Here is a 13,561-nt window from a genome sequence, read left to right on the forward strand (position 1 = left end):
CGCCATTCTCATTCCCTACCACCTTTGCTAATCATTCTTGAGGCTGATTGGCACTTAAGTGAAAAATTAAAGAAAACGTACTAAGTAATTGCAACACAAAAACTAACAATCAGTTTTAACACGAAAAGATGCCAACAAAAGAAGAGAAGCATTGGGCCGCTAGGGTGGAGAAAAGAAGAGCTGCTCAGGAAGCAGCAAGCGCATCAACCTCTGAGCAAACGAATGTTAAACGTACAGAGAAAGAGGATGAAAACTAGGAATGCTAAAGTCAAGTGTATTCACTGCATGTTATCGTGCAGTACACCGTTACTGGTTATAAATAAAAAAGCCTCACCAGGATAAACTGTCATGCTAATGTAATAAACGTCTCTTCGTACTTGCTGTGAGGTCGCAAAAAATCCAAAAAATGGGTACGCAAAGCCACTCAGCTAACAAAGAAGGTCTTAGCTGGGCGACTCAAACGACTACTTTACACCTCTTTGTGCTTCTGAGGACGAGTTCATCATTCCTCTGGAGCAATTAATGCATCGTCAATATAAATATTAAAATTATGTGCAGCAGTAATAATACAGTACTAATGATATAACACAGAGAGGACCACAAAGACAGTACTCTAAAGAGCTCCTAAACATCAGGCACGTAGTATTACATATTTTGACAGTTTACACAAATTATATGATTTATTCGATTCAGATTCTATAAGAATATGCAGTGTTAATCATACTGAGCGCAGCATATACTTGTTTGTCTTCTTCCTTAGCATTTCCCATTTTTATATGAGGGTCAACCTCCTGATTACCAGTGTAGATCCTTAGCCACAGAGCCACTACCCTGTTAAGTGCAGCATCTAACTAACGCATTAAAAAGTGCAGTCTCATGAAATATATAAAACGTATACTACCGTATAAAACACAAAATGTTAAGATTTTTTTCTTCCATTTGTTTCTAATATATGACACCAAAACAACAGCTTCAGATGCAGAACTGAAAGACCTCAATAGTTTAGAAATTTATGAAATGCTGAATACACATTTGAGTGCAGGAAAACAGCGAAACAGGGGAATGGCTCCAGCAGGGGGCGTCAATTTATGGACCTCATAGTGTCTGAAGTGCTTGGATCTGTCCGAGGCCTAAAACTGTCCTGACTGCAGCTGGACACTTGTCCAAAAACTGAGACTTATGACTGCATTTTGAAATGAAAATGTAGTAATGTGGATATAACGTTAGCATTTTAGAATACCACGACAGAACTCGAGAGTTCTAGGAAAATTAAATAAAAGCATACAATCGATTATATACATGATATGATATTATTAATCGTTATTCAGACAGGGATTAGGAGGTGACATGACTGACATGTTTAGAATTATGAAAGGAATTAGTGCTGTTTCTTTCTGATGGGTTCATGAGCAAGCACATGGGGATACAGATGGAAACTTACTATGGGTAAAGTTTGCACAAACATCTGATTACGTGTGGCCTGAAGAAGGGGCCTGAGTTGCCTTGAAAGCTTGCATATTGTAATCTTTTTAGTTAGCCAATAAAAGGTGTCATTTTGCTTGACTTTTCACTACACAAACATTTTGAAAGTTTTTCTTTACACAGAGAACAACTGACGCATACAACAAGTAACTAAGTAGCACAGTAAACAGAAGTAGTTTGGGGACCTTCAAAACTCAACCTGAGGTTCATGACAGAGAAATTAGGAGCGTACATTTGACGAGCTTTTGTTGGGTTGTTCTCTTAATAAGTTTTCTAATTGAAAAAATAAAATAAAATAATGAAAAGTGCCCGTACGTACCGATATCTGTGGCCAACTGTTTGGTCGAGTGTGGAGTCAAGCCTGGGATTTGTAGAATGACATCACCGTATGTCTGCATTGTTGCTCTCGCTATAGACCCCAACCAGCAGTCTGCTATGTTGTCAAGCTCAGGTAAGTCATCACCTTTAGCAAGCAGATAAAAACTGAAAATGAATACACATCCCAATAACCCCGTCATTACGGATAAGGTTTTTCTTTACCATTCTAATGATTCAGCACTAATTAAATCCCAGGATGGCTTGCAGCTAAGCCTTGCCCATTCTCCTCGCATGTCATACACAACAGCTTTACGCAAGTAAAAGGAGTTGAGGACTTCAAATCATAGCAAGTCACTCAGCCTCTCCGTATTTTTTGAGTAAGAATATCCCGTGTTGTGCCAAAAATCATAATTTAGTGAAAATACGAATCATTAAAGGTGGTGTGTATAAAAAATACAACTTGTTAGAATCTGCCATAAAATCCCTTTCTAAAAACTGCTTTAAAAGCTTTTGCCTCCCAATATACTGAAAGGAAATCATACACTGCACTTCCAGTTTTAGTTCTCCACTCTCAATAAGACTCATTTCTTATTAATGTCTGAAATGTACTTTTAAAATTCCAGTTCCGTAAAAGGCCAGCTGACTACATCTTGTAATAAGCAAACATAAAATTAACGTGAGGGGATCAAATAATTGGATTTTTCTTTTTAAATAACTGTAAACCAGCTCTGGGCCTGCGAGTTCCTGCTACTTATCTTTACAATCTTTCCACCTCCAGAAGTTAATGTTAAATGTTGATTAAAAATTCTCAGATGACTTATTAAGTTCTGGGATTGCCTGCTGTGCGCATGAATTCAGCTTTTAAACTCCTGCAATACTTCACCGGAATTCATACACACAATGGCAGGCTTTCATCGCCAATGACAAACTATAAATGCACACTTTACATTTTTCAGGGCACATTCTGGTGTGTAAAAGATAACGGTGGTTGGAGAATTGTGACCTTCTCAATAAAGAAGACAACCAGTGACCACTAATGGCTTCTCTCCTGCAGTAGCGATAAATTCCAGCAATAAGAAACCTTTATTCAATCTGCATTTACTACCTTAGCTTTTACAATTAATTTGCTACACTGGACTGTTCAGGAGTGACTGGTGAACACGGGTTGCCTTTCCTAGTTTCTGACTCATCTTCCATACAAATCCTATTAAACTTGTGCCAATAAAACCATTTTAAAACACAGCAGGTTTGAATGTAATAAAGAGCCGTACCTTGCTCTGGAGGAAATGGAAGCTTCCCAGCATGTAATGCCAACTCTAAAGCTGGATCCTCTTGCGTGACAAAAGGCTCTAAATGCAGCGGTAGTGACATAATGTACTGGCCAATCTAAAAAGAAATGGGGCAAAGTATATTTTGATACGGAAGGACAAAAAAAACAGTTGAAGACTAGCAATTCACATGTTTATTTTTAAACAATAAAGTTTTACAAAACCACAAACAAAGAAAGTCACTCTGAAAATCCCTGCAATGCCAGTAAAAAGACACGGTTTTGCTTGATATTTTTTAAATCGGCTGTAGAGATCAGTGGCAGCTGAAGTGACATGCCAAGGTCCAACCTTCACTTAGAATGAAGTCCTTCAGATCTGACCAATTCCCTTTATTTTACCTTGGCTTAGCTTTAATACATCATCGTAAGGCTGAAATATTGTGCTTACATTTGTAATGTATTCAAGAGGGGAGAGACTAAAAGTTGGCAGGTCATCTGTCAGGGTATCGCCAGTGCCAACCGTGCTCCAGATCTGGGGGGGAAAAAAAAAATGGAATAAGAAAATTGAAAATGCAACTGCAAAATAACAGGCAGATCGGTACAAAATCTAAACGCCAACGTGCTTGTGGGAGTGATGGTGTGGGGATCAGGACTCGAACGACACCCTCCAGCAGCACATACCCCTATTACAAAATTGAAATTAGACCTTTTTAAATTTTGAATGACATTGGCTCTACTGACTTCTACAATTAACTGTCTATAATACTCGTGTTTCATGGATTGTAAACTAACATTAGATATTTTCATACTTGAAATGCTGTGATTACAACAAATTCTGCATCTCTATAAACAGTGAGGCAAACGCATATCACAGGAATCGACACAATGGCAGCTGGGAGCATTTGTTCTGTCTGTTGCTCTGCATTGCTGCACATTTTAAAAGTGGATGTGATGAAGCAAAATCCAATTGTTAGATAAAATGGATCCCAAAGAAACAAACATGTCAAATCTGGGTGTTTACTTCTTTTCTATATAACAATAAATTAAGTACAGTCAACCCTCGATATACGACCGGCCTGACATGCGAACAACTTGGTTTACAACCAAAATTTTTGTTTTGAATTACGACCAACGTCTTGCGTTACGACCTGAATGCGGTCACGTGTATCCGCTTGTGCGATTGTAAGCAAACAGCCGAGTTTTTGTAAGCGTCAGTCGGAGCCCAGATACATGTGTTTGTGGACGTAATTTCAGTCAATGCAGTGATTTATGTAATTTATTTCGATAATTGCTATCAAAATGGCTCCAAAAAAGCTAGAAATGAAGCTAAGGAAGGAAGAGAAGGTAATGAAGGTAAAGAAAGCGATCACAATCAAAACAAAGAGGGAAATTGTGCGGAAATATGAGAGTGGTGCTCGTGTGACCGATCTCGCTAATATGGACAGCATGTCAAAATCCACCATCTCGACAATTTTACAAAGAAAAGATTTGTCCAAACAATAACCACCTTCCATTTCATTCTCCTCCTCCACTTCCCTTCCTGCAAGTCAAAGATGTCAACTTAAATGGGGAGTACAGGATCAAATTGTTGTTTCTGGTAGGCTAGGCACTTTTTATAACTTTTTGGTTAGTACATTAGTAAAATTATTGGTGTTTTTGGTAAATTATGCACATTATACAACCCTTATTTTTGTTATGAAAACATTAAGTAAATGTTGCTGTGGGAGGTTCGGAACGCATTATGGGTATTTCCATTATTTCTTATGGGAAAAACATTCTTGACGTACAACCAAGTTGAGTTACAACCAGCCCTCGTGAACGATTTGAGTTGGTAAGTCAAGGGTCCACTGTACTACCTAATACCTTGATTCAAAAAGCACTGCCCGCCCCTTTGATACCAGCAACTGGTTATGCTGATAACATAAGTGTAACCAGACAAAGGAAAGCTACAAAGAAGTCAGCCATCACTTTGAAGGAACTACAGAAGTCAGTTACTGAAACTGAGCTACATGTGTAGGAGTCTACAATATCGAGAGCCTCCAATAACAGTTGTCTGTTTAGAAAGATGGCAAAAAAGAAGCCATTACTCAGAAAAATACAAATCTGGAGTTCACCACAATACATCAGAGGGACTCAGCTAGGATGTGGGAAAAGGTTTTGTGGTCACATAAAAGTAAGATGGAAGGTGGTGCAGTGGTAGTGCTGCTGCTTTGCAGTAAGGAGGCTGTGGAAGATTGTGGGTTCGCTTCCCAGTTCCTCCCTGTGTGGATAGCACTTTGAGTACTGAGAAAAGCGCTATATAAATGTAATGAATTATTATTATTATTATTATGGAGCTTGTTAGCCAAAATTTAAAGCGTTACGTATGGCGCAGACCCAACACTAAAGAATAATTGCTGTGGAGATGCTTTTAATAATAAAATAATAATAAGTTTCATTTATAGAGCGCCTTTCACAAACCCAAGGTCGCTTTACATACAGATGGGGGAAAAAAAATTACACAGATGACAAAAGTTCATAAAAGATGAATGTTTTCAGTTGAGATTTAAAGATTCAGAAAGAGGAGCAATCTCAGAGAGACGGAGGAAGAGAGTTCCAGAGTCAAGAGGCCATGGCATTGAAGGAGCTGCCTCCCAAGGTGGAGAGTCTGGCACGTGGGACAGTAAAGAGATGACTGCTCATGGACCTGAAAGAGCGACAAGGAGTGTAAGGAGCTAGGAGCTGAGTGAGGTAGAGGGGGACAAGGGCTTTGAAGGTGAGAAGCAGAATCTTGAATTTAATCCTTGATGGAACAGCTAACCAGTGAAGCTGGGAGAGAACCGGGAAGATGTGAGCAGAACGCTTTTGTGTGGGTGAGGACTCTAGCTGCGGAGTTCTTAATGTACCGTAGCTTCTGTATAGATTTTGCAGAGAGGCCGATGAAGAAGGAATTACAGTGATTAATACGAAACATTATGAAACAATGAACCAGAGTTTGAGCATCACTAAAGGACAGAAATGGACGGAGGCGGGCAATGTTACGGAGATGATAGAATGAAATTTTGGAAAGAGACCTCATGTGTAGCTCAAAGTTAAGTGATGAATCAAACAAAACACCAAGATTTCTGACAACAGGAGCAGGTTTGACAATGGATGCCATAGAAAGTTTTCTAAGATTTTTTTTTTTTTTTTTGAAACTTTTCACCTGCAAGGACTGGGAATCTCGTTAAGGCTGATGGAAGAGTGGATGGAACTAAATGCAGGGAATTACTGGAAGACAACCAATTCCTGTCAGCTGAGAAACTAAGGTTTGGGAGAAAGTTCACCTTTCAGTAAAACAACAATCCCTGACTCAAAGCCAAGGCAATAACTCAAAATCAAAATAATGAATGTTCTACAATGGCCTAGTCAAAGTCCTGATTTCAACTCCACAAAGAATCTGTGTCTCTCTTTGAAGATTGCAGTCCAGAGGTGCCACCCAAACAATCTGTATGATCTGCAGAAAATCTATTAGGAAGAAAGAGAGAAAACCACTCCTGAGCAGTGTGGAAAGCTAATTCAGATAACCCCAAACGTATTGTGGGAAAGGAGGCCCTAGTAAATGCTGATGTGTACGGTTGGAATACTAATGCGAGCTTTAAAAGCGGAGTGGTGGCTCTGAGGCTAAGGATCTGTACTGGTATGTGGAAGGCTACTGGTTCAAATCCCATTACTACCAGAAGGGATCCTACTCCATTGGATCTTAACCTGAAAAAGACGCCAGGAGCGCAGTACAATGGCTGACCCTGCACTCTGACCTCCAAAGGTCATGCGAAAAGACAATTTCCCTTCAGGGAGTAATAGTGTACCAAAAAAAATTGGGAAGTTTTTAACTTTTAGAAAAATAACCTTCATAAATTATTTACATTGCTTTGTTAGAACACCTAGCTTGTCAATAAAAATGCTTGGCGGAATATGTGCATGTATCATTTCAAATACAAAGAACAGGGATGACTTTGGACTGAATACTCTTGCAAGGCCTTGTATATACATATCCATTAGTTCATCCACAATGACACATTTTACTTTTTAAGCAATAACATGTTGTTTCAAATTATCTGATGTCTTTTACACACCTTACTGTATTTTATTTGCATGCCTGCAATACACCATTTTCCTTTGAACATTTGTTTATGACTAGTGGTCTCAACTCATGAGCTTTTCACCTTACCTCCATCTTTGAAACCTGGAACAGCTGTTGCTTAATTCTTAGGAAAACAGAGTCAAAGGCCAGCTGATGAGTTTGCTGGTTCAGCCGCATTAGCGCAGAACGTGGTTCAGTCAATAGGCTTGAGCTTCCAGTTCCCTTCTCCTAAAACAGAAGATGACACATTACCCTAATTTTCAGGACACTGCTCTTGTGTGTGCTTTCAGAATTACTCCAAATCTGAACTTAATGAGCTCTCTCAAGCACGTGTGGGGGGTGGCGGACAGAGCAGGCATACTGTCACACTGTTGTCTCCTCTGAACGTCCACCTACCATCTCCATACAGTAAACCCCTAAATCACTGACAACATTATATGTATAAACAGCCCTATTTAAGGCAGACATGCAAGTCCAAAGTTTCCATGTCATACAAGACTAAAGATTTTAATAATAAATGTTCCAGAACAACTGTTTCAGGAGAAGCAGACTTGTCAGCGTTTTCATGTACTGTAGAAGAGAAAGCATCACTGACATGTCACAAAAGGGTGCCCAACCACAGACATTTGGTCCAAAAGTGACTACAGTTGAAAGGGGCTGACGGAGGTTAGCACTGGAGTAAACATATGACAAGCTTAGTTTGTCATATGTTGTCATAGATGGGGTGTGGTAGCCAATACCCCAGGCAAGTTCTACTCTTATGGCTGGAGTGGATGGAGGAACAATAACAATGGTGGTTTAAAAAACATTGCCTGGTCTAAAGAATTTTCATTCACGTTGCAGAAAGTCCCCAGATACGAAGAAAACCTCATAAGTCCACAATGCAGTCTAGAGGTGGCCATGAAATGGAAAAGCTTCTCAGCAGGATAATACTTCATGTCACATGATTAATTAATATTTTCTAGAACATTATACGGAGTACAATTCAAAACAGTAACCAGTTCCCAGACTAATGAAGCATGTGTAAGACGGCATGGACAGGCTAATGTAAACATTTTTGAAGTTAAGAAAAACAGCGGACTTCTCTGCCACCACCAACAAAAAACGTTTTTATTCCACGAAACTGGCTTATATCTATATCTGGAACAATATGACCAGTTGTATACCTCTTTCCTTCTTGAGGGTGGCGTAACTTCTCTGTATTTCTGTAGATATTTCCCATAGTTTGATCAATTATAAAGGTAAGTTTTCAGTACAAATCCACCATATAATTTTATGATGCAACAAATTATTTGTTCTCTAACTGTCAAGTTTCTTATCCTACCTACTCCACTTCGGTGTCTATGGGAGATGGAAGATATCCTGGCAGTATCACTGCAGGACAGGGAATAACCCAGAATAGGTCACCCACTGTATTGCAGAGCATGCACATTCACAATATGACACAACATATGCTGGGGTAATTTAAAGTATCTACCATGGCAAATTTTAAAATACAGGAAAGAACCAAAGCACCTGTGAAAAATATACGCAGACCCAAGGAAGACGTCCACACTCCACAGAGAGCACTCTCGGAGCTGGATGTGAACACAGAACTCCTGGGAGGTACGGGAGCAGTGCTAACTATTAAAATGATGTTCTACCCATTACCTTTTAATTGTGTATATTAATTTTATATAGCACTATTCTAACCACTGACATGGAGTGGAATTCAATCCAGGAGAGTTTTTTATCATGGAGAGGGGTAGCTGTAAATAAAGTATAGTTCTCTTTAACCATAAAATGAGCTGTAAGAGTTCAAGAATAAACCTCACTAATAAAATAATCTTCTGTATTATGTATGTCTCTATTTAAATTTCATAGAGGTGTATAATAAGTGACTTCTTCTTTCGGCTGCTCCCATTTGGGGTTGCCACAGCGGATTATCTTCTTCCGCATCTTTCTGTCCTCTGCATCTTGCTGTGTTACACTCATCACCTTGCATGACCTCTCTCACCACATCCATAAACCTTCGCTTAGGCCTTCCTCTTTTCCTCTTCCCTGGCAGCTCTATCCTTAGCATCCTTCTCCCAATATACTCAGCATCTCTCCTCTGCACATGTCCAAACTAACACAATCTTGCCTCTCTGACTTTGTCTCCCAACCATCCAACTTGAGCTGACCCACTAATGTCCTCATTTCTAATCCAGTCCATCATCTTCACACCCAGTGTAAATCTTAGCATCTTTAACTCTGCCACCTCCGGCTCTGTCTCCTGGTTTCTAGTCAGTGCCACCATCTCCAACCCATATAACATAGTTGGTCTCACTACCGTCCTGTAGACACTCTTCTCCACCCATTCCACCCTGCCTGCACTCTCTTTTTCACCTCTCTTCCACAATCTCCATTACTCTGTACTGCTGATCCCAAGTATTTAAACTCATCCACCTTCGCCAACTCTACTCCCTGCATCCTCACCATTCCACTGACCTCCCTCTCATTTACACACATGTATTCTGTCTTGTTCCTACTGACCTTCATTCCTCTCCTTTCTAGAGCATATCTCCACCTCTCCAGGGTCTCCTCAACCTGCTCTCTACTATCGCTACAGATCACAATGTCATCAGCAAACATCATAGTCCATGGGGCCTCCTGTCTAATCTCATCTGTCAATCTGTCCATCACCATTGCAAATAAGAAAGGGCTCAGAGCCGATCCCTGATGTAATCCCACCTCCATCTTGAATGCAGCCGTCACTCCTACTGCAGACCTCACCACAGTCACACTTCCCTCATACATATCCTATACAATTCTTACATACTTCTCTGCCACTCTGCAAGGCACCCTGTCTTATGCTTTCTCCAGGTCCACAAAGACGCAATGCAACTCCTTCTGGCCTTCTCTATACTTCTCCATCAACACCCTCAGAGCAAACATCACATCTGTGGTGCTCTTTCTTGGCATGAAACCATACTGCTGCTCACTAATCATCACCTCACTTCTTAACCTAGCTTTCACTACTCTTTCTCATAACTTCATCCTGTGGTTCATCAATTTTATTTCCCTGTAGTTACTACAGTCCTGCACATCCCCCTTATTCTTAAATATTGGCACCAGAACACTTATTCTCCAGTCCTCAGGCATCCTCACTTTCCAAGATTCCATTAAACAATCTGGTTAAAAACTCCACTACCATCTCTCCTAAACACCTCCATGCTTCCATAGGTATGTCATCTGGACCAACGGCCTTCCATTTTTCATCCTCTTCATAGCTGTCCTTACTTCCTCCTTGCTAAGCCGTTGCACTTCCTGATTCACTATATCCACATTATCCAACCTCTTCTCTCTCTCATTCTCTTACCATACCATACCATACCATATTTATTTGTTGAGTGCTTAAAAACACAGCATTACAACCGACCAAAGCGCTGTACAGTTAAAACAAACAGGACTAAAAACAAAATATTAAAAGCAAACATTAAGAGAGAATTTGAACTAAGAAACTAAAAACAGGTCAGAGGACCCAATAAAATAGAGAAAATAGCGAAAAACAGGTAGAAAATGAAAACAAGTTAAGAATTAAAAGCCAATGTGAAGAAGTGCGTTTTTAAGCGTAATTTGAATGTAGCAACTGAAGTGGCTTGCCTAACCACTAAGGGTAGGGAGTTCCAGAGCCTGGGTGCACCGACGGAGAAAGCCCTTTCACCACGAGCTTTGAAACGTGCCTTGGGAACGGTTAGAAGCAGCTGATCTGCGGATCTAAGAACGCGAGGGGGATTGTATCGATGGAGCAAAACACTCAAATAGGCGGGGGCTAGACCATTTAATGCCTTATAAGTTAGGAGGAGTATCTTAAAATCGACTCTGAATCTAACCGGCAGCCAATGTAAGGTTTTTAAAATTGGAGTAATATGTTGGCCTCTGCCACTCCCTGTTAGAAGCCTTGCAGCCGCATTTTGAACCAGTTGTAGTCTAGAAAGAGTGGCTTTGCTGATGCCATAAAGGCAGGAATTAGAGTAATCAAGCCGGGACGTAATAAATGCATGGATTACTGATTCCAGGAGATGGTTAGACAGAATAGGCTTGAGTTTGGCGATACGCCTGAGCTGGAAAAAACAGGATTTTACTGTGCTGTTGACTTGAGCATCCATTTTCAGGAACGAATCCATTTTGATTCCGAGATTAAAGACAGACGAAGTTACTGGAGTGGGAAGAGAGTCGAAGCCAAAAGATGGAATCTGTTTGTAGTCGGGACTAAAAACAATGACCTCGGTTTTTGAATCATTCAGGTGAAGGAAATTTACAGCAAGCCAATCCTTAATGTCAGATAGGCAGTCGAGGAGAGGTTTGGTGGAGTCAGTTGGCTTAAGGGAAAAATAAATTTGGCAGTCGTCAGCATATAGATGATATGAAATTGCATGTTTTCTAAAAATTGCACCTAAAGGCAGAATGTAGATTGAAAAAAGTAGTGGCCCTAAAATGGAACCCTGGGGGACCCCACATGGGAGTAGGACTGATTCAGATGAAAAATCGTCCAACTTGACTCTAAGGGTCCTGTTGCAGAAATATGACCTGAACCAGTCGAGGGCTGAGCCAGATACACCAGCCCAGGATTCGAGTCGGGAGATCATGATGCCATGATCGATTGTGTCAAACGCAGCAGATAGATCGAGAAGAACCATAATCACATGAAGTCCTGAGCCCAATGCCAAAAGGACGTCATTTAGGACACGTAAATGCACGGTTTCTGTGCTATGTTGGGGCCTAAAGCCTGACTGAAAAAGGTCCATTACCTGATGGTCCTGTAAGTGATGAGTTAATTGCTCATAAACTACTTTTTCTAGTATTTTTGACAAGAAAGGTAGTTTGGAAATTGGACGAAGATTGGAAAGAATGGCAGGGTCTAAATCAGGTTTTTTCAGAATTGGATGTACAACTGCGTGTTTGAAAGCACGAGGAACTATAGCCGAAGATAGACTACTAGTTATAATCTTTAGGACGTCGTATCGAATCGCAGGAAACACATCTTTCAGGAGTCTGGGCGGCACCACGTCGTCCGGAGAGCCCGAAGGCTTCATTGAGGCGACAATTTTTTCCAGATGGAAGAGCGAAATGGGTTCAAAGCTGGTGAAAGAGCCGTGTGCAGGAACGGCTAAGTCAACAGAGCCAGAAGAAGAAATGGAGATCTGGGATCTAATGTTCGTGACCTTATCCAGAAAAAACGTAAGGATCTGATCACAAAGAGCAGTGGAAGCAGAAGAAAAAACAGTTGCAACTGGAGAAAGGACAGCATTTAGTGTTTTGTATAAGACACGTTGATTGCCAGAGTTTTTTAAAATGATATCCGCGAAAAAAAGGTTCCTTGCACCTCTGACTGCTCTCTGGTATTGGGACCACGCGTCTCTCATGCGGTCAAAGGTAACAATAAGACCATCTTTCCTCCATTTGCGTTCTAGACGCCTACAGTTTTGCCTGATGGAACGAGTTTGTTCGTTTAGCCATGGGTCAACCTTGACTTTAGATTGTCTCCGTTTGAGTGGGGCTACATCATCCATCATAGAACAGCAGGAAGTATGGAAGGTTTGCAATAAAACATCAACATCCGTGGATTCACATGATGTGGAAATTGATGAAAAAGCAGCTGCAAAATCTTTAGCAGCAGAGGGGAGAATGACACGGGAGAGACAGGTGGTAGTGGATTTACTATGCTTAACAGTGACCAAATCCAAATTAAACAAAACGGGCGAGTGATCGGAAAAGCTGGGAGGCAGAATGTCCAAGTCACTGATTCTGAGACCGCGAGAAAGAACCAGGTCCAATATGTGAACCTGTCCATGTGTTGGCCCGTTTACAAGTTGAGAGAGACCAAAGGAGTCAATAATGTCCAGAAAATCTTTTGCTAGAGGTTTAGCGGGACAGCAAGCATGGATATTAAAATCACCCAAACAAAGAAAGCCTTCATTCATCAGCCTCTCAAAGTACTCTTTCCATCTGCTCACACACTCTCCTCGCTTGTGAGTATGTTTTCCATCCTCCAAAACATTCTTGACATACTGTTCCTTCAGAATAACCCCTACCCCATTTCTTCTCCCATCCACACCATGATAGAACAATTTGAATCCACCTCCAATCCACCTGGCCTTACTCCCCTTACATTTAGTCTCTTGCACGCACAATATATCAACCTTCCTTCTCTCCATCATATCTGCTAACTCTCTCCCCTTACCAGTCATACTGCCAACATTCAAAGTTCCTACCCTCAGTTCCACTCTCTTTACTTTCCTCCTCTCCTCCTGCCTCCGGACACATCTCCCCCCTCTTCTTCTTCTTTGGCCAACAGTAGCCCAATTTCCGCCAGCACCCTGTTGGCTAACAGTACTGGTGGCGGTCGTTGTCAACCTGGGGCTCAGCCG

The 13,561-nt window shown here is 40.9% G+C and overlaps 1 protein-coding gene across 1 annotated transcript in view; it reads right to left on the reverse strand.

The window, feature by feature from the left end:
- cog7 (component of oligomeric golgi complex 7) overlaps window positions 1-13,561 on the reverse strand; it is a 48,981-nt gene that overhangs the window by 3,630 nt on the left and 31,790 nt on the right. Inside the window, exons 14-17 of the mRNA XM_028814457.2 lie at window positions 7,257-7,397; window positions 3,516-3,599; window positions 3,072-3,186; window positions 1,802-1,945 (exon numbers count right to left, since the gene is read on the reverse strand). Coding sequence (XP_028670290.1) covers window positions 1,802-1,945; window positions 3,072-3,186; window positions 3,516-3,599; window positions 7,257-7,397 — 484 coding nt within the window. The remainder of the gene's footprint in view (window positions 1-1,801; window positions 1,946-3,071; window positions 3,187-3,515; window positions 3,600-7,256; window positions 7,398-13,561) is intronic.

The sequence above is a fragment of the Erpetoichthys calabaricus genome, chromosome 11, assembly GCF_900747795.2.
Source record: "Erpetoichthys calabaricus chromosome 11, fErpCal1.3, whole genome shotgun sequence".
Lineage (NCBI taxonomy): Eukaryota > Metazoa > Chordata > Cladistia > Polypteriformes > Polypteridae > Erpetoichthys > Erpetoichthys calabaricus.